Source organism: Culex pipiens, chromosome 1, assembly GCF_016801865.2.
Source record: "Culex pipiens pallens isolate TS chromosome 1, TS_CPP_V2, whole genome shotgun sequence".
Lineage (NCBI taxonomy): Eukaryota > Metazoa > Arthropoda > Insecta > Diptera > Culicidae > Culex > Culex pipiens.
In genome coordinates, this window is record NC_068937.1 from 21,167,315 (window position 1) to 21,193,818 (window position 26,504).

Sequence of the window (26,504 nt, forward strand, 5' to 3'; positions counted from 1 at the left end):
AATCTATCACACGACTCCGCATCTTGCCCAACACTATGAAGCCGGTTCCCAGCTTGTTTTCGGCTCCGCCGCTCTGGTACATGGTGAGCTCCAAAGCATCATCCTCCCACATCTTCGCTCCCTTCCAGCACATCTCCTGCAGTGCTACAACATCGAAGTTGCGGGGTTTGAGCTCGTTCAACAGAGCGTACTCATACCCATCGAAACGTAGCGATCTGCAGTTCCATGTTCCGAGTTTCCAATCGGTGTCCTTTTCGTGCCTAGGTCTATGCCGTTTGTTCCGGATCCTTATTCCTTCTTGATTGTTCGTAATGTTTTTGGTTTCGGTATGCAGCCGGATTGGGGCTGCGATACCTAGTCTCGGGGTGGGGCTGCCACCTTGAAGCTACCGAGACCCAGCTCCGGTTTTCTCTCGACACCGTAACGGGGGCCTTTCTCACGAGGCCTAACGGTATAGCTACACCCTCCGAAGAGGATGGAGCCCCCCTTCCCTGTCAGCATACTACCATAGTTCCCACCGGGGTTGGTTACCCGATCTCTCCAATGCACAGTGGGCGGAAACCCACCTCTAATCCCATTAAATTGAAGCCGCTGTTTTTTTCTTCTGAAAAATAGTTTTTCTTATGTAAAAAAATCTCAGAAATCGATTGCCGCATAGCAAACCCACCGGAAATGACGGGAAAGGGTCCATTTTGCCCCATTTGTCCTAAAAATTGGAATTTTCTTGATTTTCAATCTACAAGTTAACCATATTAACATTTATAGGATATCTATATACATATTTTGACGTAAAATTAGCAGGAGAATCGAATGGTGACATTGTCAAACCATTTGGAGTGACCCATTTTGCCCTATGGGCCCTTTTTGGCGAATTTAGGTAGTTTTACTCCTTTTTATAGCATTTAGCGTAGGAATTTCGTAAAATTATTTCTACTATGTGTGCAAAATCGGCAGAAAAAAAAAAACGAAACTATTGGCACTACGCCCCCCGGGGCATGGCCTTCCTCTAACATGGGATTTCTGCTCCAGCGCCTCTGACGAGACAGGAGAAACCGGGACCGACGTTTAACTTCACCATCCGATAGAAGCTCAGTGGATAAGGCGGGAATCGAACCCGCGTCTCATAGCATCATCGGGATCGGCAGCCGAAGCCGCTACCCCTGCGCCACGAGACCCCGCCACGGCAGAAGAATCAAATAATTCTTATTTAGGATCATTCATAATAACCCGTTTTACCCAGAGACGCATCGAGCTCTACAGGCTCAATAAAAACTCCTTACCTGCTCTGTATGGTAGAACAGAGCTAAGCTCTGTATGCAGCGAACAGAGCCAGCTCTGTATGGGGAAAAATAATATTGATTTGCATATATCTCAAAAACGATAAGTTTTAGAAAGTTGACATGTTCTAGAAAGTTGCTAGTACCAAAAGGTTCTATATTATTGTCTCAGACGTCATTACAATTTGGTTGATTTTAGTTGTGCAAAACAAGAAAAAACTATTTATTTTCTAAGATACAAGGTATAGAATATTTTTGTTTTTGACAAAGTTGCTCAACTACCAAAAATGAACAACTCTCTCGAAGATACCAAAGCTCTATCTTCAATAGATACCGAAATAAAAAATAAAAACTATTTTTATAATAAATACTGCTTGCGACAAACACAAAGCGACCGCGTCGTAGGCACAGGTAATATGAGGCATGTTTGGTAGAGATCGTCTGAAGTGAAAACTAGTATAGCAGAGTGTTCATAGAGAGTTTTTATGTTAAATGCTCTCGTCTGGATGGTTGAAACAAATTTCAGATAAAATTATACAAATTTATAAAATTATATTCTTTTTATTGTACTGGTAAGTAATTAAGATTAGAAACAACAAAATTATTGCACAGCTATTTTTATGTTTGTCTTGACAAAACAAATGTTTAACAAAATTACAAGTTTTGTACAACAAATTAAGATAAAAAACAATTTCAAATACGCTAGTTAAAAAATAAAAACTAAATCTTCTAACAATTATTTTAATTTTATAAAAAGAAAATCAGTTAACATAAGTTTAACCTTATAAAGATTTCAGGAAACTTTTCTATTTTATTTAATTCAACAGAAAAAACTATATTTTTCGAGCAAGAAAACCATAAGAAAGTTTTAAGCTCTAAATAATCTATATGATATTTTTTTACATTTTGTCACCTTTTTAAATAAAATAAGAAAGTGAAATTAAATAGCAAAAACCATTTTTTCTTTATTTCTCAAGCAAGGAAATCAGTGAAGAGTTTCATGCTCTAAATGCTCTCTATGGAAATTTGCCATTTTATTACCAGTATTCTAAATATTTTTTTTATTTTTCAAATAAAGGAAAGCAGTGAAGAGTTTTTAGCTCTAAATGCTCTCTATGGAAATTTGCCATATTATTACCTGTATTCTAAATATTTTTTTTATTTTTCAAATAAAGGAAAGCAGTGAAGAGTTTTTAGCTCTAAATGCTCTCTATGAAAATTTGCCATTTTATTACCTGTATTCTAAATATTTTTTTTATTTTTCAAATAAAGGAAAGCAGTGAAGAGTTTTTAGCTCTAAATGCTCTCTATGGAAATTTGCCATTTTATTACCTGTATTCTAAATATTTTTTTTATTTTTCAAATAAAGGAAAGCAGTGAAGAGTTTTTAGCTATAAATGCTCTCTATGGAAATTTGCCATATTATTACCTGTATTCTAAATATTTTTTTTATTTTTCAAATAAAGGAAAGCAGTGAAGAGTTTTTAGCTCTAAATGCTCTCTATGAAAATTTGCCATTTTATTACCTGTATTCTAAATATTTTTTTTATTTTTCAAATAAAGGAAAGCAGTGAAGAGTTTTTAGCTCTAAATGCTCTCTATGGAAATTTGCCATATTATTACCTGTATTCTAAATATTTTTTTTATTTTTCAAATAAAGGAAAGCAGTGAAGAGTTTTTAGCTCTAAATGCTCTCTATGAAAATTTGCCATTTTATTACCTGTATTCTAAATATTTTTTTTATTTTTCAAATAAAGGAAAGCAGTGAAGAGTTTTTAGCTCTAAATGCTCTCTATGGAAATTTGCCATTTTATTACCTGTATTCTAAATATTTTTTTTATTTTTCAAATAAAGGAAAGCAGTGAAGAGTTTTTAGCTCTAAATGCTCTCTATGGAAATTTGCCATTTTATTATCTGTATTCTAAATATTTTTTTTTATTTTTCAAATAAAGGAAAGCAGTGAAGAGTTTTTAGCTATAAATGCTCTCTATGGAAATTTGCCATATTATTACCTGTATTCTAAATATTTTTTTTATTTTTCAAATAAAGGAAAGCAGTGAAGAGTTTTTAGCTCTAAATGCTCTCTATGAAAATTTGCCATTTTATTACCTGTATTCTAAATATTTTTTTTATTTTTCAAATAAAGGAAAGCAGTGAAGAGTTTTTAGCTCTAAATGCTCTCTATGGAAATTTGCCATATTATTACCTGTATTCTAAATATTTTTTTTATTTTTCAAATAAAGGAAAGCAGTGAAGAGTTTTTAGCTCTAAATGCTCTCTATGAAAATTTGCCATTTTATTACCTGTATTCTAAATATTTTTTTTATTTTTCAAATAAAGGAAAGCAGTGAAGAGTTTTTAGCTCTAAATGCTCTCTATGGAAATTTGCCATTTTATTACCTGTATTCTAAATATTTTTTTTATTTTTCAAATAAAGGAAAGCAGTGAAGAGTTTTTAGCTCTAAATGCTCTCTATGGAAATTTGCCATTTTATTATCTGTATTCTAAATATTTTTTTTATTTTTCAAATAAAGGAAAGCAGTGAAGAGTTTTTAGCTCTAAATGCTCTCTATGAAAATTTGCCATTTTATTACCTGTATTCTAAATATTTTTTTTATTTTTCAAATAAAGGAAAGCAGTGAAGAGTTTTTAGCTCTAAATGCTCTCTATGAAAATTTGCCATTTTATTACCTGTATTCTAAATATTTTTTTTATTTTTCAAATAAAGGAAAGCAGTGAAGAGTTTTTAGCTCTAAATGCTCTCTATGGAAATTTGCCATATTATTACCTGTATTCTAAATATTTTTTTTATTTTTCAAATAAAGGAAAGCAGTGAAGAGTTTTTAGCTCTAAATGCTCTCTATGAAAATTTGCCATTTTATTACCTGTATTCTAAATATTTTTTTTATTTTTCAAATAAAGGAAAGCAGTGAAGAGTTTTTAGCTCTAAATGCTCTCTATGGAAATTTGCCATTTTATTACCTGTATTCTAAATATTTTTTTTATTTTTCAAATAAAGGAAAGCAGTGAAGAGTTTTTAGCTCTAAATGCTCTCTATGGAAATTTGCCATTTTATTATCTGTATTCTAAATATTTTTTTTATTTTTCAAATAAAGGAAAGCAGTGAAGAGTTTTTAGCTCTAAATGCTCTCTATGAAAATTTGCCATTTTATTACCTGTATTCTAAATATTTTTTTTATTTTTCAAATAAAGGAAAGCAGTGAAGAGTTTTTAGCTCTAAATGCTCTCTATGAAAATTTGCCATTTTATTACCTGTATTCTAAATATTTTTTTTATTTTTCAAATAAAGGAAAGCAGTGAAGAGTTTTTAGCTCTAAATGCTCTCTATGGAAATTTGCCATTTTATTACCTGTATTCTAAATATTTTTTTTATTTTTCAAATAAAGGAAAGCAGTGAAGAGTTTTTAGCTCTAAATGCTCTCTATGAAAATTTGCCATTTTATTACCTGTATTCTAAATATTTTTTTTATTTTTCAAATAAAGGAAAGCAGTGAAGAGTTTTTAGCTCTAAATGCTCTCTATGGAAATTTGCCATTTTATTACCTGTATTCTAAATATTTTTTTTATTTTTCAAATAAAGGAAAGCAGTGAAGAGTTTTTAGCTCTAAATGCTCTCTATGGAAATTTGCCATATTATTACCTGTATTCTAAATATTTTTTTTATTTTTCAAATAAAGGAAGCAGTGAAGAGTTTTTAGCTCTTAATGCTCTCTATGGAAATTTTCTATTTTATTACATGTATTCTATTTTTTTCAGGAAATCAGTGAAGAGTTTTTTGTTCTAAATGCTCTTTATGGAAATTTTGCTATTTTTTTCTCACTACAAGATTTTAACATCAATTGAGTTGAATAATGTAATTAAATTTATGTTGGACAAAATAAATCGATAATATATTTTATTGTCGATTATGTTTTTACTAAATTTCCATAGAGAGCATTTAGAGCTAAAAACTCTTCACTGCTTTCCTTTATTTGAAAAATAAAAAAAATATTTAGAATACAGGTAATAAAATGGCAAATTTCCATAGAGAGCATTTAGAGCTAAAATCTCTTCACTGCTTTCCTTTATTTGAAAAATAAAAAAAATATTTAGAATACAGGTAATAAAATGGCAAATTTTCATAGAGAGCATTTAGAGCTAAAAACTCTTCACTGCTTTCCTTTATTTGAAAAATAAAAAAAATATTTAGAATACAGATTATAAAATGGCAAATTTCCATAGAGAGCATTTAGAGCTAAAAACTCTTCATTGCTTCCTTTATTTGAAAAATAAAAAAAAATATTTAGAATACAGGTAATAAAATGGCAAAGTTACATAGAGAGCATTTAGAGCTAAAAACTCTTCACTGCTTTCCTTTGTTTGAAAATTTAAAAAAATATTTAGAATACAGGTAATAAAATGGCAAATTTCCATAGAGAGCATTTAGAGCTAAAAACTCTTCACTGCTTTCCTTTATTTGAAAAATAAAAAAAATATTTAGAATACAGGTAATAAAATGGCAAATTTCCATAGAGAGCATTTAGAGCTAAAAACTCTTCACTGCTTTCCTTGCTTGAGAAATAAAGAAAAAATGGTTTTTGCTATTTAATTTCACTTTCTTATTTTATTTAAAAAGGTGACAAAATGTAAAAAAATATCATATAGATTATTTAGAGCTTAAAACTTTCTTATGGTTTTCTTGCTCGAAAAATATAGTTTTTTCTGTTGAATTAAATAAAATAGAAAAGTTTCCTGAAATCTTTATAAGGTTAAACTTATGTTAACTGATTTTCTTTTTATAAAATTAAAATAATTGTTAGAAGATTTAGTTTTTATTTTTTTAACTAGCGTATTTGAAATTGTTTTTTATCTTAATTTGTTGTACAAAACTTGTAATTTTGTTAAACATTTGTTTTGTCAAGACAAACATAAAAATAGCTGTGCAATAATTTTGTTGTTTCTAATCTTAATTACTTACCAGTACAATAAAAAGAATATAATTTTATAAATTTGTATAATTTTATCTGAAATTTGTTTCAACCATCCAGACGAGAGCATTTAACATAAAAACTCTCTATGAACACTCTGCTATACTAGTTTTCACTTCAGACGATCTCTACCAAACATGCCTCATATTACCTGTGCCTACGACGCGGTCGCTTTGTGTTTGTCGCAAGCAGTATTTATTATAAAAATAGTTTTTATTTTTTATTTCGGTATCTATTGAAGATAGAGCTTTGGTATCTTCGAGAGAGTTGTTCATTTTTGGTAGTTGAGCAACTTTGTCAAAAACAAAAATATTCTATACCTTGTATCTTAGAAAATAAATAGTTTTTTCTTGTTTTGCACAACTAAAATCAACCAAATTGTAATGACGTCTGAGACAATAATATAGAACCTTTTGGTACTAGCAACTTTCTAGAACATGTCAACTTTCTAAAACTTATCGTTTTTGAGATATATGCAAATCAATATTATTTTTCCCCATACAGAGCTGGCTCTGTTCGCTGCATACAGAGCTTAGCTCTGTTCTACCATACAGAGCAGGTAAGGAGTTTTTATTGAGCCTGTAGAGCTCGATGCGTCTCTGGTTTTACCCCATGGGCCATTTTTTCCAATTTTCCCTAATTAAATTTATTTATAAGTGTTTTGCGTATAATTTTCATAAACTAATCACTGTTATTTGTACAAAATGACCATGAGAACTGAAAGACACTGTTTTGGAATCATTTGAAACTTCCTATTGTACCCCATGCCCCCTTTTCAAAATATCTCATATAATTTGAATTGTTTTTCGAACAATTTGCAAAATATGGTGATAGATTAATTACTTTGTAATGCGTACCAAGTGAATTAAATATTTATATTTTGGAATTGTTTGAAATAGCCCATTTTACCCTAATAGTCCTCTCATCATTCTAAGGCAATTTAGTTCTCTTTAGAAGCTATTTGCGTACAATACTTATTGAATAATGACAATTATCTGTGTTTTATGGACAGAAGAATTGAACAAAGGAATTTTGAGATTACTTTGAACTGTAAATGAACTGTGCATCCTGCTCGTTCCCAATGTAAACATCTACAGCCTGACCAGAATAAACAGTTTGTAACTGATTGATCTTGTTGAAAAATTAATAAATACAAAAATCTGAATTCATTAACTTCTTTTAAACATAAAATTAAGATGTGATGGAATGAAAACTTGATTAATTGATCTTCATAACCTTAGTGGATCAACTCAAGCGATCTATTTATCAATCTTTAAAAATATATGTATTATAGCGATCATAGCAATTCAATCGATAAAATTTTAAGTGAATAAAAAATATATTTGGTTTTGTTTGAATTAATAGAACCTTAATTTCATCGAAAAACTAAGGTGTAAATACAAAAGATTTTCAGTGAAATTTAATTATTTCAAACTGAGAAAAACATAATTTTACCATATAAATAGATTATGCAATGTTATTTTTAATGGTTTTATTTGATTCAACTATTTTTTTCGAAGAAATGATTGATAAATTATAGGACTTTCTTTTCAACAGAAATCATGTTACTAATTGATGGATTTTCCAAGAATTTGCAAATCCTTGTACAGGTATACTCTATGTGTCAATATCGAAGGAAAATATGTATGAGGTTTAAGAATCAAATAATCAAGCTGTTTGAATTTACAAAACAATCAATCGAAATAAAGAAATAATTACATTTTTGACTTTAATTTAAATTAAAGTTAATTTAAATGTTATAGTGAAATATCTATTTGAATTGATGAAATATACTCAAAATTGTTCGCAAGAGATTTCACAATATTTTTTCAAAATAAAATATTTTATGTTTATTTTTAAATTTAAATTTCTTTTAAATTTTAGTTATATTTTTCCTCGTGTTTTTGAATATATATATATATTTATATATATATATTCAAATTTTTTTGCAAAATTAAATTTTCAATATGATTTGTTCTTCTTTTTTATATTTTGGAAGAATTATATTATGTTTAACATTTCTACTATGGTACCTTCGCTTTTTTTTCACTTAAATTTTTAAAAATAAATAAAAAATAAATTTATAAAGAAATTTTTACATTAAACGCTTAAAGAATAACACATTTGGAGTAAATTACTTAAAAGCATATTCTTTTTTTTTTAAACAGCCAATAAGATTTTTTGCACAGTCGACTCTCTGGCTGACAATATTCTCGATATCAATATTGCTCCTGTTGTCAATAAATTTGTCAGTCCCTTCAAGAAGCTTGCTTTGATTTTTCCAAGGATTTCCAGCAAGGCCTCAGACTGGCATGAATTAATAATTACTATGATTTTCAGCTGGTAATTAGGTAATTCTTTAATTACTTAGTAATTCATGGTAATTAGGGTAATTCAAAGTAATGAATTGGTAATTAAAGTAATGAATTGGTAATTAAAGTAATTTTTGAGTAATTACAGTAATTGATTTTTTTAAATTGTACTTTTTAAACGAAACTATTTACTTTTTTTATATAATCTATTATAACAGAATCTAATTGATTTCAAATAAGAATGAAACACAAAAACTGATTCTGTATGTAGAAGGCCTTATTCACCATAGTTCTCTCCTAAAATTTATTTTTATCATGTTGTTTATCGAACTGATTAACAACGAAAGGCCATGATATATTACCCAGTGAAAAATGTTTTGTGAATCCGAAATCTATTCATTTTTATTAAGTTATTATAAAAATAAGTATTTTTTTTTGCAAGAACTACATAAGAATCGATTATTTTTTTATGCTTTTCCTTCTAATAGGCAGTCAAAATCATTTGAAGTTTTTGTGGATTAAATATTTAAAACCAAAATGTACTTAATTACCATTGAAATAAACAATGTTTTCAAGTGATGGCCATTTAAAAATCAATAACAATAAAAATATATTTTTTTTTATATTTTTCATCATCTGCAGAAATTGACAGTCCTGTAATATCTCTCTATTAAGAGATTAGGTATTTTCCCGAAAAATTTGCAAATAATTCTGACACAAATGTTTCAATGGTAAAAATCAAACTTAGTGAAATTAAAATCGACTAATATTCAGATGCAATTGAATCCAATGTTAATGTCACGTTCCACATTATCTGTATTTTCAGTAACAGATTTTTTAAATTTGCTTGAGAAAAAAATGCAAAGTAATGTCAAACCAATGTTTGAAAAACGTTTTAAAACTTAACGTTATTTTGATGAATTTCATAATTCTCAAGAAGAGCCGCTGAAATATTTGCCAAAGTTTTTGTTAAGCTCAAATAATCAGGGGGATTTTTTTACAACAAATTCTATATATCAATGGCATTCGACTTTGGAAGCTGAAAAAAATATTAAATTCATGTATTGAAGTAAAACAGTACAATTTTTTTTGCTTTTATGACAAACATGACTTCAAAAAACGTAAGTCAACTTAAATAATATTCATTTGCAATTGATTGATAAGGGTTCGGTTGATTGAAACGTGAAACATAATGAAATTTCGAATCAGATAATGAACAGGTTAAATTGGCCGTGAAACAATTATTATTGTTCATATCCAGATATTTTTTTTCTGAAGATCCTATAAGCTATTGTGTTTCATATGTTTATAAGACCTATTAAAAAACTCTAGATATCAATTGAGCTACTTATTTTTTACCGATTTTTTTTATAATTAAATACGAATGTCAATTTTAAAATACAAAAATCAAAATTTCAAACCAAGTAACTCGCTGTAGGATATCATGTAAACATCACTCAAAGTTTCAGCGCCCTCTAGTTGGGGGCATTTTTGACGTTTAATCGCCTATATCTATTTTCAATAAAAATTATACGTGAAAAAACAAAGTAAACAGAATAATTTTTGAAAGAGTTATCAAATGATCTATTTATAAATAATTTAGTTTAGAACCGTACAAATGAATACTTAAATATAAATTAAATGTTTTTTATCGTAGTGAAAAGTAATTAAGTAATTTGTGTAATTAATCATTTTGGACCAGTAATTCGAGTAATTAATTGGCAGACTGGCAAGTAATGAACGCTTCTGAAAACCCTTGGATTTTTCGTTATATAATTTGATAACTCCCGCTCTCGACGGTCCATTCGATATCGACAAAGAGAGAGCCCACTGTATTTAAAACAATTGTTATTGCTTTCTTTTCTGATTATCATTTCCATTCTTTCTTCTTGTTCACAAAAATTCAATACATAATTTTGTTGTAATATTTTTCAGGGTTCTATCATTTTTATACGTTAATCTTTATTCATTAGTTCATTTCCATACATATTCATTTGAAAGTGTTGCCACGGTTGGTTACTATTATTTAGTCATAACAAAACTATTGTTTCCTAATGTCTTCTCATCTTTACCTGCAACTTTGCCGAAGTATCAAGAAACATTTTTTGTAAATATTACTTCAAACAGCTATGAAGATTTATATGGACAAATTTATGATGCAAAATGGCTCTCTGAGATGAACGAGAATCGTTGGAAAAGTTAGAATGTAACAACAAGCCGGAAATTGTTTAATTATATTTGAAAATAATTTCGTTTAATATTAAGTGAATAAATAATATGTTGATAAACATATTATCTGCTCATCTGCTTTTAAATAATAATGTAGGAAAACAAGAATTAATCAAATACTGATTTCCAGAAACTTGTCAGTAATTGTTTCTTATTATTTTGCATTTAATTATTTCAGTTGTCTTAGAAGGAAATATTCATAATTTTTTTTTTTGAAGCACAAGAAAATAATGCCTTTTATAATCCGGTATACGGATTTGACTGCTTGAGAAACCAATTAAAAAAATAATAATAATATATTTAAAATTATTTAAGTTAGGAAATTTTGGGCTGAAAATTTATACCCGATATGGAATAATTTTTGCTGGTGGACTTTTCTAATTTGCGAAAGTGAGGAGAGGTCAAACATGACAAAGCAAACATCAAAACAAGTTCTCTAATTTCAAATTATATGCTGTAAAATCTATTCTCCCTAATCAGACTGTAGTCCTGATTTGATTCAGGTGGTGGTAATGACTTATATGGAGATGAAAGAAAATTTAAAAAATATTTTGATTTCTAAACATATTTTATATTTAACATTGACATTATCGTTATCATAATAAAATCCATCAATTATTTATTTCGAAAAACTTTAAAATTTTACTGAAAGTAGAAGTCTATTCAACTTTCCTGCAGTTTGCATCATATTCAGCATGTTTGATATCGATTAAAATTTTTTTAGATTTCTTTTTTACATTTAGAAGACCAGTATCGCAATTTTTTTCTCGGACCAACAAAAATCTTCAATACATAGATATTTTGAAAACTATGATTGCAAAACAACAGGGCAGGTGAGCAATTCTCTACCAAACCCGGAAATGGATTTTATTTGTATTTTTTGATTTGGCTCAAACTTTGTGGGGGCCTTCCCTATACCCAAATATGCTATTTTGTGTCATTGGTTCACCCATACAAGTCTCCATACAATTTTGGCAGCTGTCCATACAAAAATGGTACGTAAATATTCAAACAGCTGTAACTTTTGAGTGAATTTTTTGATCAATTTGGTGTCTTCGGCAAAGTTGTAGGTATTGTTGAGGACTTTTGAGAACAAAATAGGTACACGGAAAAAAAAATTTGAGGATTTTTTTATCAACTTTTTTTTCACTAAAACTCAATTTCCCAAAATACGTATTTTTTGATTTTCGAGATTTTTTTATATGTTTTAGGGGACAAAAATCCGCAACTTTTGAGCCATAGAGAAACATGGTCAAAAAATCTGCCGCCGAGTTATGAATTTTTGAAAAAATAGTGATTTTTGGAAAAAATCGAAGTTTCATGCAAAAACAAGTTTGACATTATTTTTTAATGCAAAATTGAATTTACAATCGAAAAGTACTTTACATATTTTTTGATAAAGGGCTCCGTTTTCTAGATATAGCCACCGAAAGTTTGATTTTAGCGAAATATTTGCAGTTTTTTAATTTTTAAAAATAGTGACCATGAGTGACCATTTCTAAAAATATATTTTTTGAAAAGTTCAGAAAATTTGCTATAAAATTGTCTAAGATACATTGAAGATTGGACCTCTGGTTGCTGAGATACAGCCGCTTTAAGAAAAAGAAACACGAAAATTGAAGTTTTCTAAGTCTCACCCAAACAGCCCACCATTTTCTAATGACGATATCTCAGCAATTAATGGTCCGATTTTCAATGTTAATACATGAAACAATCGTGAAATTTTCCGATCTCTTCGAAAAAAATATTTTGAAAATTTTAAAATCAAGACTAACATTTTAAAAGGGCCAAACATTAAATATTACGCCCATTTAAAATGCTAGTCTTGATTTAAAATTTTTCATAATATTTTTTTCGAAAAGATCGGAAAATTTCACGAATGTTTCATATATTAACATTGAAAATCGGACCATTGGTTGTTGAGATATCGTCATTAGAAAATGGTAGGCTGTTTGGGTGAGACTTAGAAAACTTCAATTTTCGTGTTTCATTTTCTTTAAGCCGCTGTATGTCAGCAACCAAAGGTCCAATCTTCAATGTTTCTTAGACAATTTTATAGCAAATTTTCTGAACTTTTCAAAAAATATATTTTTAGAAATGGTCACTCATGGTCACTATTTTTAAAAATTAAAAAACTGCAAATATTTCGCTAAAATCAAACTTTCGGTGGCTATATCTAGAAAACGGAGCCCTTTATCAAAAAATATGTAAAGTACTTTTCGATTGTAAATTCAATTTTGCATTAAAAAATAATGTCAAACTTGTTTTTGCATGAAACTTCGATTTTTTCCAAAAATCACTATTTTTTCAAAAATTCATAACTCGGCGGCAGATTTTTTGACCATGTTTCTCTATGGCTCAAAAGTTGCGGATTTTTGTCCCCTAAAACATATAAAAAAATCTCGAAAATCAAAAAATACGTATTTTGGGAAATTGAGTTTTAGTGAAAAAAAAGTTGATAAAAAAATCCTCAAATTTTTTTTTCCGTGTACCTATTTTTTTCTCGAAAGTCCTCAACAATACCTACAACTTTGCCGAAGACACCAAATTGATCAGAAAATTCACTCAAAAGTTACAGCTGTTTGAATATTTACATACCATTTTTGTATGGACAGCTGCCAAAATTGTATGGAGACTTGTATGGGTGAACCAATGACACAAAATAGCATATTTGGTCATAGGGAAGGCCCCCACAAAGTTTGAGTCAAATCAAAAAATACAAAAAATAAAAATGGTCGAAATCGGCTGATTTCGTAGAGAGTTGCTCAGGTATAAAATGCATTTTAAACACTTTTTTCATTCAAATGTCGAGGGACATACAATTAAAAAAAAAAATGCGAAGGCCTTATTAATTTTTCAGCAAGATCAAAAAGTTACAAACTGTTCATTCTGGTCAGGCTGTTGATGTTTACATTGGGAACGAGCAGGATGCACTGATCATTTACAGTTCAAAGTAATCTCAAAATTCCTTTGTTCAATTCTTCTGTCCATAAAACACAGATAATTGTCATTATTCAATAAGTATTGTACGCAAATAGCTTCTAAAGAGAACTAAATTGCCTAAGTATGATAAGGACTATTAGGGTAAAATGGGCTATTTCAAACAATTCCAAAATATAAATATTTAATTCACTTGGTATTAATTACAAAGTAATTAATCTATCACCATACTTTGAAAATTGTTCGAAAAACAATTCAAATTATATGAGATATTTTGAAAAGGGGGCATGGGGTAAAATAGGAAGTTTCAAATAATTCCAAAACAGTGTCTTTCAGTTCTCATGGTCATTTTGTACAAATAACAGTGATTAGTTTATGAAAATTATACGCAAAACACTTATAAATAAATTTAATTAGGGAAAATTGGAAAAAATGGCCCATGGGGTAAAACGGGTTATTATGAAAGATCCTAAATAAGAATTATTTGGTTCTTCTGCCGATTTTGCACACATAGTAGAAATAATTTTACGAAATTCCTACGCTAAATGCTATAAAAAGGAGTAAAACTACCTAAATTCGCCAAAAAGGGCCCATAGGGCAAAATGGGTCACTCCAAATGGTTTGACAATGTCACCATTCGATTCTCCTGCTAATTTTACGTCAAAATATGTATATAGATATCCTATAAATGTTAATATGGTTAACTTGTAGATTGAAAATCAAGAAAATTCCAATTTTTAGGACAAATGGGGCAAAATGGACCCTTTCCCGTCATTTCCGGTGGGTTTGCTATGCGGCAATCGATTTCTGAGATTTTTTTACATAAGAAAAACTATTTTTCAGAAGAAAAAAACAGCGGCTTCAATTTAATGGGATTAGAGGTGGGTTTCCGCCCACTGTGCAATGGTTACTAGTATCCCGGCTAGCGCCGCGGGGAGGCCAGGGTATCGGAGTTACTGGACAAGAGGCTAATGGACCACTTGGTGGGTCTATTTTATTCCTGCGGTACTCGAAGTACCTATGGTACGCCATGTCCAGTCGTTCGCCAATGTATAGACCGGCTGTACATTTTTACGTTTTATATTAAGTTTTTAAAGAAAAACATTGACCCTTGAAATCCACAAATTCGGAACACTTTTTTCTTACGATGTAAACAATTTTTTTTTTCTCTCCAGGAGTACATATTGTTTACAAAATAATGATTTCAAACTCTGAAACCAATAAAACTCATGCTTAGTAATGTTTTAAGAATGGTCTGAATTTTTGTTGTGAAAATGTTAGTTAAATTCAGGTGTTCCACAATTGTGGGAAGCACAATAACATCCCACAATCATGGAACAGGCAATTTGGAGGCAGTATTTGCTGCTCTGGATAGAATAATCTAGAAATGCGGGTTTTTGTTGAAAAAGTACTACTTTTACTAGTGGAATAGCAAGATAATGTACAAATAAAGGTCCTAAAAATAGCAGGGTCGACAGAAAAGTTGCATTTGGCATCCTATTGACAAATTACCACAAAAGTGTTCCGAATTTGTGGGTGTTCCGAATATGTGGGATGACTGTATCAAAATTCAAATATTTCTAAATTTTATAAATTGAAAACTCGAAAAATTACTAAGAAATAATAATTTAAAATGAAACATGTTGAAACTGAATTTGAGCTTTACATTTCAAAAGGGAACATTACTTTTGTAAGCAAGAGTGTATACACTCTATCCCTTTCACTAAAATGACAGGTGTGAGAGGGATACACTCTTGTTTACAAAAGTTATGTGCCCTAATGAAATGGAAGTCACGAATTTTGGCAAGCGTCGTGATCAAAATTCAGTTAAATTTCAAATGTCAAACAAAGCCATGCGTTGTTGCATGGCAACCATGGCCTACTTGGCCTACATCGAGCAACTGTCACTCTCCGAACTTGAGCAATCGTCCAAGAGTGATTAATCGCGCGTAGACGACAAAGATCCCCCAGGCAGGCAGTGTCAACGCCTACTTATTGACAGCTGCTGCACCATAAATAACGACACAAAATGTGTCCTCCAATTGAAACAATCACATTTTTGTGTTGCTGTAATTATGGCGTTCCAAACACCTTCGGACTTGATTGGTCGCGCGCAATAAATATTAATCGCTTCGTTTTTCGCCTTCTTTTCTCATTTTCAGATGGCAAAGGCTGCACCAAACAGCAGGGCCCCGGCAACCTGTACATCGAGGAGCACCAGGGGGGAGGAGCAGCCCCGCCCGGGAACAATGGCCCGTCGGCCGGAAGTGCAACCACGCTGACGACGGCCGGCCGAATGTACTAAACGCAATGAGGAAGAGTCAGCTTACTTTTTTGAGGTTATTTGACGTGTCAAATCGCCTTCGCTCTCTGTTGTCAATTCAGTGCGTAGAAATTGTAGGGTTTTAAGAAGAGGGGTCTTTTTCAACTGTACAAATCATGCTTCCTGGGAGGGAAATTTCGATATATTCTGTTTTTTATCTAGTTTTTAGCAAACTGAACAAAAGTATTGCATCAACTACCTGTCGAAGTCAGTCGAATCACATTTTAAGCACCAGTTTGTAGACTTATTCAAGATGTAGCAGCCTTCTAGGAAGTGCCTTGCTTAGTAACTACTCACGAATAAACCATGACAGAAAGAAATGAATATATTTTACCCTTTAGAAGAGTAGAACCGCACTAACTTTTCAAGCCTTAAGTGTAAATATAACCTTGAAGTTAATCTAGTAGGCAGGGAGAAAGTTTGAGACTCTTCTTGAAAAGAAGAGCTTGTCAAATGTCAACGTAGTGGAACGTCCAAAACTTACGTAGCGATCATCTAAAAAAATAAAAATAAATCACCGGAAAATTTCCTAAAATTAGAAAGTAAACCTGCAGCGCCAAATTCCAGCGTGAGTCAATTACAAATCGTGTAGGAATTCGAACAACACTGTTTCGATTGTGGACGGTAAAGGGCACGCGTCCAAAACGCATCGCTTGCAAAACGAAAAATAAAACTTCAACCTCAAGCCAGCTTTCTGCGCCGCTTTGTATAACTGTTGTTTACTTCTTTTTTTTCAACTTCACCGAAAACCCTTTTGCGCTGACGTCAGCGCGATTGGTCGCCATAATGGCGACCGTTTGACAGCTCCTCCGACGCTATAATTTTCTCACGGCTTGCTTCGATTTTCGTGGAAGAAAAATCGTTCCGATTTTCACGGCAACCAACTAGAAGGTAAACAAACGGTTGCTTTGATCAAGTTTTGAACACTTTTTTTCTTCAAATTATAGCTCACCGAACGATAAAAAAAGGCGGGTAAGTAAAAAAAGAAGGATAAAAAATCCCAACTGACTTTCTGATGTCTCGCAGAGATGTAAACATTTCGCGGCAGATTAAGCTGCCCTGATGTTCGACCGGCTTAACTTGTTCCAGAACATGTGTGTGCGCGCGCCCGCTTCACTGAAAGATTTGTGTTATTATTTTTCCCCCTTTTCCAGTGCCATTAACCAAACCTCAGATGTGTTTGAGCGTTGCAGCTGTTTCGAATTTCCAGCTTCAAAAAGCGCGTTGCGTAATGTACGGTGACACCCCGCTCGCAAATCTGCTGCGCCAAATAGGATTTTTATTGCAACAATCAAAGTGTCGAGCTCACCTGTTGCAAATTCAACAAAACTAAATTGCGTTTGCCTTTTGTGGAGAAATCGCGAAAACGTGCCCCCACGCGGAACTTCCCGTCATCACCACTCGGACAGGTAAGAAGCTGCGAAATTAGCACTTCAATTGGACGTGCACCGGCGAGTAATTAAAGTTTGACGATTGATTTTGGTTTTATGGCAGGCGATTCAAGTTGGCAACACGGGTTGCGAATTTTTGTTAAGCGTCATCCCAGCTGGCTGCCATGAAAGCGACAATTTCGTTTTATTTTGTCGCTAATTCGAACGTATTCGAATCAAAAAGCACTCAAACGTCAATACTGAGTTGTCAAAATAATGTTTCCATTTCGATCCTTTTGTTCGCCGATTTTCGAACACGTGGTTTCGGGGTTTTGACAGCTGTTAGTCGTTCCAATTTTTGGATTCGCTAATTCGAATGCAGTTCCATTAACGAATCCGCTCTGTACTTTACAAATCAAAATATTCGATTATAAACGTCAAATTGACAGTTCAAACGAAGTGTTTAAATCTGTCAACATTGCGCTGTTCTAATTGGGTGCACTGCCCATTTTTGCATAAATGTAATGGGACAAGTAAGTTATTTTCACCTGTCAAAATGCATATGCGTTCTTTTCAAATGATGCTCCAGAACTGTCACCAGAGCAAGTGGGATAAACTGATTGTTTACATAAAACGTTACGCTTTTTTGTCTTGTAATCTGAAGTGAATAAAAGTTATTTTTTCTTCTACGTTTTGACTGAAAATTCAATATTACATCGAAAAATGAAGTTGAATCAATATTTAAACTCATTGAAAAAATCAGTACAGATTCAAAAAATTATAACTCAGTCAAAGATTTTATGCACATTCTGGAATTTTTTTAAAAGTTGGCATTTTATGTCCCCTAAAACATCTAAAATTCTTTGTGTAAATATGGGTATTCGGCGCCGTCGCTTCGTGCCATACTTTCATACACTTAGGAGTCCAGGGCGGCGAAGTCCTTGTAGATAAAAGGAAGACACTAGTGGTTGGTACTAGCAATGGTGGCCGACAGCTATAAAGTGAACTTCGCTAAAACATATCAGAAAATAGAAAAAAATAAATAAAAAAAGTGTTTTTTGCAAATCAAGTTTTAGTGACAAAAAGTGAAATAAAAAATCACCATAAAAATTTTGCCATTTATATTTTTTTCCAGTGTAGTCCTTATTCATACCTACACCCACTGAGAATTTTGGCTCGAGCCTCGACTCGATTCAGGCTCGATCTCGAGCCAGATCGACTCGAGGCTCGAGCCAAAATTCTCAGTGGGCAACTTTGCCCAAGACACCGAATCGATCCAAAAAAATAGGGTATTTTAACCATTAGTGGACCCCCTAGTAGAGCCGAAGCACATTTTTCACAAATTTTCAATATTTTAAGCACTTTTTCATAACCCTTTGTACAAAACATTGAAAACTGAAGTCTTTTGAACAATTTTGACTATTTGTTTCATCAGTTTATTTGTTTTTGAGCAGAAAAATAGCCATTGGAAAAAAGTGCTTTTCCTTTTATGGACCCCCTTTTCCTATAGTGGACCCGGGTCCATAATCCGATTATGGACCCGGGTCCACTATAGGCAAACTGTTATTTTTAAACCAATATCTAATCAATAATCTAAAGGTCTAATGATAGATATAATGAATAAAAGATGGATTCTGCTCACTTTTTATCATAAACAAATATGTTTTGTTAACAAATTTGGCTTCAAACAACAACAAAACCAAACAGACATTTAAACACATTTATTTCCGAAAAAGATCAGAGAAAACGTTTCAAACCCCACTGTAAACATAAAATAATTTGAAAAAAGTAATTTTGATGCACATTTTTTCATATTAATTACATAAATGGTTGACCAAAACTAAACAATAGATTTGTTTACAGTTGCTGATAAAACCACGCAAGTTTATTTAAAAAAAATGTTTTGTTCTTGATTTATTATTATAAAATATCATTTCAAACTGCAACTATGATGCTTAAGTTAAGTATAATTGACTATAGTTTTGATTAATTATAATTTTTTACGGCTTCGGCATTTTTGGTACTTTTAACATGAAACAGCTATATTTATCATCATAATTGAAAAATATATGCGTTTAGGTTGATAACAACAAGCATTTATTGTATGTTTAAGAGAAACTTTTGCTTGAATACACAGTTTTCTTCATTTTTGAAGGTTTAATTAACAGGGGTCCACTTTTGGAAAAGTTTGGATTTCGTTGTCCTATATTGGACCCCCCTAATTTTTGCTCGAAAATGAGCAGTTCTTCGCTTTATTTTAGTAAAGTTTCTTAAACTTACATTATTTCGACTTGCTGAAGTTAATCAGTCAAAAAATGATTGGATAGATAATTCAATCATAAAATATAAATGCAGTTTTGTTGTGAAAATGCTAGTGGCCATGGCTGATTTCAGATGTCGAACTCAAAACACTTATTTTGGTGAAAAGGACAGTTGAATATCAGTCAACATTGGTTTTAATGATGCTGAACATGCCAAATAAAAGATTTGTAGACAATTAGACGCTTGAAATTGTGATTTTATTGAATTTTTCATCAAAAACCCTTCAGAGGGTCCACTATAGCAAAGGGGTCCACTATCTGAAAAGTTGGCATTTTATGTCATATCAGAAAATAAAAAAAAAGGTTTTTTTTGGCAAATCAAGTTTTAGTGACAAAAAGTAAAATTAAAAATCACCAAACAAAATTTTACCGTTAATCATTTTTTTTAATGTAGTCCTTATTCATACCTACAACTTTGCCGAAGACACCAAATCGATAAAAAAAATCCTTCAAAAGATACAGATTTTTGAATTTTCATATATCATTTTTGTATGGACAGCTGCCAAATTTGTATGGAAAATTATATGGACAATATAATGATGCAAAATGGCTTCTTTGGGCATACCGAAGGCACCAAAATAGTTTCAGCCGGATTAAAAAATATAAAAAAAAATCGAATAACCGAAAGCTCCGAGAATTGATCACCTGCCAAAAACGGTGAATATTTCATCATTACATGAGGAGTTAAAAGCACGCAAGAAAGAAAAATAAGAAAAAACTTTTTTTAATTAAAGCGTTGTTTTTTAGTTATGCCAAAAATTATTAAAAATTAGTTTTTTTTATACTTGGACACTAAAAAAGTCCTTAATAATAAAAATATTTTGACAAAAATAAAAAAAATCTAATTGTCAGCCTATTTTTCTTTATTTATCAAATGGCAATATCTCTTATCTTATAAACTTATTTTTTTTAATTTCTTTTTTTTATATGTCAAGATGGAAATCGGCTAATTTCATAAAGTAATAGTTTTATATATTTTGATAAATCTTAAACTTTCAACAGTTCTTTTTATTTTGACAGCTGTTAAAAAATGCAAGTATTGGTAAAAGTCCCAAAACCAAAACCAGATTCGTGTTATAATTTTAATAAAATTAATTTATGTTTTTTCTTTAACAGATTTATGATACAATTTAAAATGAATCTTGATATCTCATCAATGAACTGTCATTTTGGTGTAATTTTTTTTATAAAAAGTGTTTTATTTATTTTTTCAAAAGTTTCTTAAATAGCTGAGAAAATTCTCTATAGTTTTAATGTTTGGACTTTGAATATCGGACCAATAAAGGCCGAGATATAGCATTGCAAAGAATTGCATATAACTCAAATGCAATTTTCTTAGTTTTTCTGAACAAATTTTCGGTTGTACCGGTTATACCCTAAAACACCCCGAAAATACCTTGATCAAATAAAAAAACGGTTTTGGAAATTTAACTTTTTGTTAAAAAAAATTATTTTAGATTTACCTATTTTTTTTTAAATTGTTCTTTACAACTTTGCTGAAGACACTAAATCGATCAGAAAATCGATTCCCGAGAAAAAAATCTAATATTTGCATAGTTATACTTTTTTTTACGGACAGCTGACAAAATTGCATGGACGAACCAATGACGCAAAATGTCGTCTTTGGTCATAGGAAAGCCCCGCAAAAGGTTTTATCCCGATCTGAAAATGGAAAATGAAATGGAATCCTGTTTTCTAAGTCGAATTTGATGACAGAATAACTTAATAGTCAGGACCCGGTGCCTGCGATTCCCGTTACAGTTTATATGGAATTCCAATAAGAATGTAACAGAAAAATCAGGCATCGGGTCCAGGCTGTTAATTGAGACCTAAAATTAAGCTTAAATTTATGTTATTATTGTTCACAACGATAAACCTTATTTTTCTGAGTACAATGACTCTTTGAACGCCACAAAGGATTTAAAATAGATTTTTAATTCAATTTTTAAAAATTAACTCCAAGGCCCTTCTACTAGACAGCTCTTTCCAAGGAGACCATAGTTAATCCATCGAAGAAATGTTGTCCTGTTAATTTTTTTTGCATTAAAATGAAAAAAAAAATTGATCAGGAATGGCTTTTAATCGTGTTTTTTTTTCGTTGTACAAAAAAATTGACATAGAGCTTTACACCCAGAACTGGGCATCGGCATACGAGAGGATAAAGAGCACGATTCGGTAGTAAAATGGTACTGTGTGCGGACGGAGAGGATAAATACCGAAATTACCGAGAGTACTTTACTCATGGTTCATTTTCCAAAAAAGTTCATCTATCAAAAAAAAAAGTACCGATACCGAGACTCGAACCCAAGACCTTCGACATATTGAACCGTGCCTTTGCCGTATGGGCCACCATGGTTCGGTGACTAAGTGGCGGTCGTTTGTCCATATAAGCCACTCATAGGATGAACTGTTCCAATGAACGAATGAACACGCGAGAGGACTATACTCTCGAAATATATCACTTTCCTCACGTTTCTTTTCGTGAGGACTATCCCCTCGTTCTTTAGCTTTGGGTGAGTACCCAATTCAATCAAAATTGTAGTGTATTTATTCAGCACCTAGAAACAATATTTTACAGAAATCGACAGTATTTTCAAAATTTGAAGGTTTCCAAAAACTGTTACTGTTGAGGCCAAATTCCCCGACTTCGATTCTGCAGGTGGACTGTATGGATTGTTCTTACCGTCTTTCGTCGGGGTGTGATTAAAACACTTGGAAATTCACTTTACTACAAAAACTTTTATTACGATCGTATTTACAGCAAACTTGACTTCTCACGATCACGTCTCAAACGGGAGTGAAATTCTTTTGAATTATAATATCTCCATTTTTTTTATTAGCCCAGAAATTTGAGAAGGTGTTTGATTATCATCAAGAAACATCTAAAAGCTGTTACGAATTGCTTACTCAGTGAATGTTTTTATCATTATTTATGTCATATTGACAGTTTTATTGGAGCGCTCAATTGTCTGTGCAACACTGTTTATAAAAATTGTTTTTTTTTTAAATTTTAAGGTTATGTCAAGACAAAATAAAGGATATTATTCATTAAAAAAATTAAAATAAAATAAAAAAGTGCATGAAAACTTCTCAAAAAATATCAAACCACAAGTTGATGACACCTCCCGAAAAGTTCACGGCCTACTACATCTCAACCCATTACGCGCAGCTGCCACGTAAACAAACGGCAGATGCAACGTTTTTACTAGCTCTCTTGAGGCAACCGTCCATCTCGGGTTAAATTTGTACTAATTTGGCCTACGCGCTAGTAGCGATACTGCCTAAACTGTATCTATACTATACTTTTATGTAACGTCATGATTCGAATTCCCGGACGCTTCGAAACCCGGACACTTCAACTTGTTTTATCAATTATTTGGATATAAGTTCGCATTATGAATGTCAAAACTGTGTTATTTGATGAATTCTAACATCAACTTTCATTTAAAGTTTGTTTAAACGCTGTAGTTAATGCCAAAACAATAAAATAAAATAAAATTATAAGTTTACCAAAAATGCGAAACATTTCAACGGAAATATTTCATAGGCGTCCGAAGCACCGGGAAGGCAAAGCAGAAATTTATGTTTTTGATTTCCTTAAATTCTAGCAAATTTTTATATAAACTATCGATTGTTTTGATGTTAATAGCTTATTTGTGACCTAAAGAATGCCATTCACTAACATTTCAGTCCAAATTTGTGAGATTCATAAATAAAATCTAGTGTCCGGAATTCGAAGCAAAAGTGTCCGGATTTCGAATCAGCTTTTAACAGTGTCCGGGATTCGAAGCACAACAAGTAATTTTAATTTTCAAATTCTGATGAAAAATTGTTAGAAAAGACATATTTTGCATGCATTCTCTTAAAACTGACTGTTTATACTAAATCCTGATGATATTTCTACATTTCCAACTCATTACATGATTTTTTGCCAGCTATAACAAAAATAATATGGTACTAAGTGTCCGGATTTCGAATCATGACGTTACTGTTGACGAAGAGTATGATGGATTGCTGCTCCTAAAACTCGTGCACGGGTTGAAAAACGCGTCAGAAAAAGGCAAACACGAGCAGCTCTATTTTGGGAGTTGGAGAAAAAAGGAGGAGATTAAATCTGCACGCACACGTGCGACGGGTTGTTTTTAAAAGCACAGTGAAAAATTGAGTTCAATCGATTTAAGCTCAAATAGGGTAGTTTCTTGTCAGAGTGTAGCTTCGTTTGCATTTGACAGTTACGCTACCTTTATGATTGTTGACATTGAATTGCCTTGGTTCAAGAAGAATCAACGAAGAGGTAACATTATGATTTTTTTTTATTTTAACAATAATTTTAATTTTCACAGTGCCAATATGTGAAAATCTTCCTTTTTCCCCCTCTCAACTCCAAAGCGAATGCATCAGTTGCAGTTTGTGATGCGCACCATTTCTCAACTCTCGCTCGCGGGCAGCATCTGGATCGGGAGTTTAGAAGAAAAGCAAGACGAGTGCAAGGAAGAAACCTCTGGAAAGATCAGGAACCAACTGCCAAGGAGGATGCATTTCAACGCGCACGTGTTGCTTGTTTCTATTCGTTGCGCACCACATGTGTGTTTTTGAAATTTAGGAAGGATCAACGGGGAAAAAGGAGGACGCACCCGAAAATAGCGGCCTGGGCACGAGGGCTCGATTGTTATTCGGGTGAAATTTGAGTAATTTTTTCTAGGATGAGATTTCCTAAAGATGATGCAGGCTGCAAGATTTTATGTCATATGAGGAAGAGGAGGAAGATAACTTCCTGTAGGATTTTAAACGAGGGACAATTTTTGGATGTTGCGTTGCAAAAGGCAGGTGCGGTGGACCTTCCAGGAAAAACCCGAACTTTGTGTTGTGGAAGTGTCAATATTTGCGTTTTGTAAAGAATAAGGTTTGCGGTTTTGGGATTGCAGTAAATGAACAAAAACAATGCTCGAGCTGTCGTTCTCGGAATTTAAATATGCGCTTCTGAATTGTGAGAATACTTAGGATTTCTCCACAAAATCACGGTATCTTTGGTGATATTTTATCAAGCAGTAAATTGGCTTATAATTGTGGGGAAAAGTCGTCAAACAGGTCCGGTGTGCACGGCTGAAAATTTGAGAGTACTTTCTCTAGGATATCCTTGTTAACGGGATTTCTGATCAATTCGGTAGATTCGACAAATTGTAGACACAGTTCAGACTCGTCTTCTTTTTTTATTGTTGAGCTTCGGTATGACCCCTTAACGATTCTAAAGTGATTACGATTTTTTTAATCCAAGATGGCGGCCAATATGGCGGGGACAAAATATTGTAGAAAATGAATTTTGTTATTTAATAGGCAATCAATTATTCAAACATAACAAACATGGGTCGAATTTGATGTCAAAAACAAAAAAAAATGAAAAAGAAACGAAAACATTTTTTTTGTTCCTGATTCGATTATCCGAAGACTTATGCAAACCTTTGGATATTCTAACTTCGGATTATCGAAACTTTGGTCAATCGAGTCTGGACTGCATTGAGAAAAAATCAGAAAAAAATCTAAATTAAATCTACGCAATAATGCCATCTTTAAGCTATAAGATGGTAAATTAATATGCCAGAGTTTCCAAACGTTGAATATCAAATCGATTTTGTAACTAATATTTAAGCTTAGTGATTTTTCACACTCAAAAATTGCAAATTTCACGGGGACCCTAATTTCAAAACACCAAATTTCACGGACATTTCGCAAAACTTGAAAAATATTGAAAAAAATCTGAAAATCTTATGTTAACTTACAGAAACTACTTTTTATGCTTTTTATATAACATTTTTCAATTAACTATTCAATCTTAGCAAAAAATAAAACTTTGAAATTTACTGAGCTGCTTTTTTTAAATGTTCGACTAATATATCAAAATAGTTTTCGTTGATTTGCTACTATTATAGCTTCTTACATTTTATTGAATTTTATATCTTAGTCATATTTAACAAAACAATCTAACAATTGAAATAACTTTTTTTTGCGACATTTTGCCCAGTAAAACTATTTTTATCTCACTTACCGAAAACTTAACTTAAAATCGATAGGCAAAAATAATTTTATTTGTAACGAAATCTTCAAAATTACATTGAAAATCAGAACAGAAAACGAAAAAAATATGTTTTTTAACTTTCACGGAAACCATCTGAAATGTTCTTGAAAGGGGATTTTAATGATAAAATATACTATTTATTCAGTCTTGAATAAACTAAGCTTTATATGTTTTGATTTCTTATGAGAATATTATCTTTCAAATTTCAAATCAAATAAAAAATAAATTGTTATTTCGGAGAATGAAAATATTGCTAAATTCAGTTTCTTTCCTAAGAAACATTGATTAACTATTATTTAGAGTATTTTCTCAATATTTTTCTTTGCTCTGATGGAACTCGATTTTTCAATCTTTTTTTTTGCTTCTCCCGTTATATCATTGACCGAAGAAAAAGGAAAAGACGACTATTTTCACTGAATGTTGCTTTTAAATGAATGTTTGCTTTAAATTGATTTCTTAAAATAAATCAAAACAATAAAACAAATCTGACAATCTTCAAAAAAAAAATCACAATATACTTGATCAGTCAATTTTAACAAGTTTGGTTGAAAAAGACACAATTTAAAAAAAAACTCGAAAATATATATATTTTTTAACAGATTTTTGTTAACATCATTGAAATATTCGCAGCATTCACTTCTCAGTAAATGTCGCATCAATTTCATGTTAAT

General features: G+C 31.5%; 1 protein-coding gene across 1 annotated transcript in view; it reads left to right on the top strand.

The window, feature by feature from the left end:
- The window catches only part of LOC120420220 (tumor necrosis factor receptor superfamily member wengen), a 33,036-nt gene extending 16,255 nt beyond the window's left edge, over nucleotides 1-16,781 (top strand). The window contains exon 5 of the mRNA XM_039583208.2: nucleotides 15,909-16,781. Within this exon, the coding sequence (XP_039439142.1) occupies nucleotides 15,909-16,051 (143 nt within the window). The 3' untranslated portion in view covers nucleotides 16,052-16,781. The remainder of the gene's footprint in view (nucleotides 1-15,908) is intronic.
- Nucleotides 16,782-26,504: the final 9,723 nt, after the last annotated feature.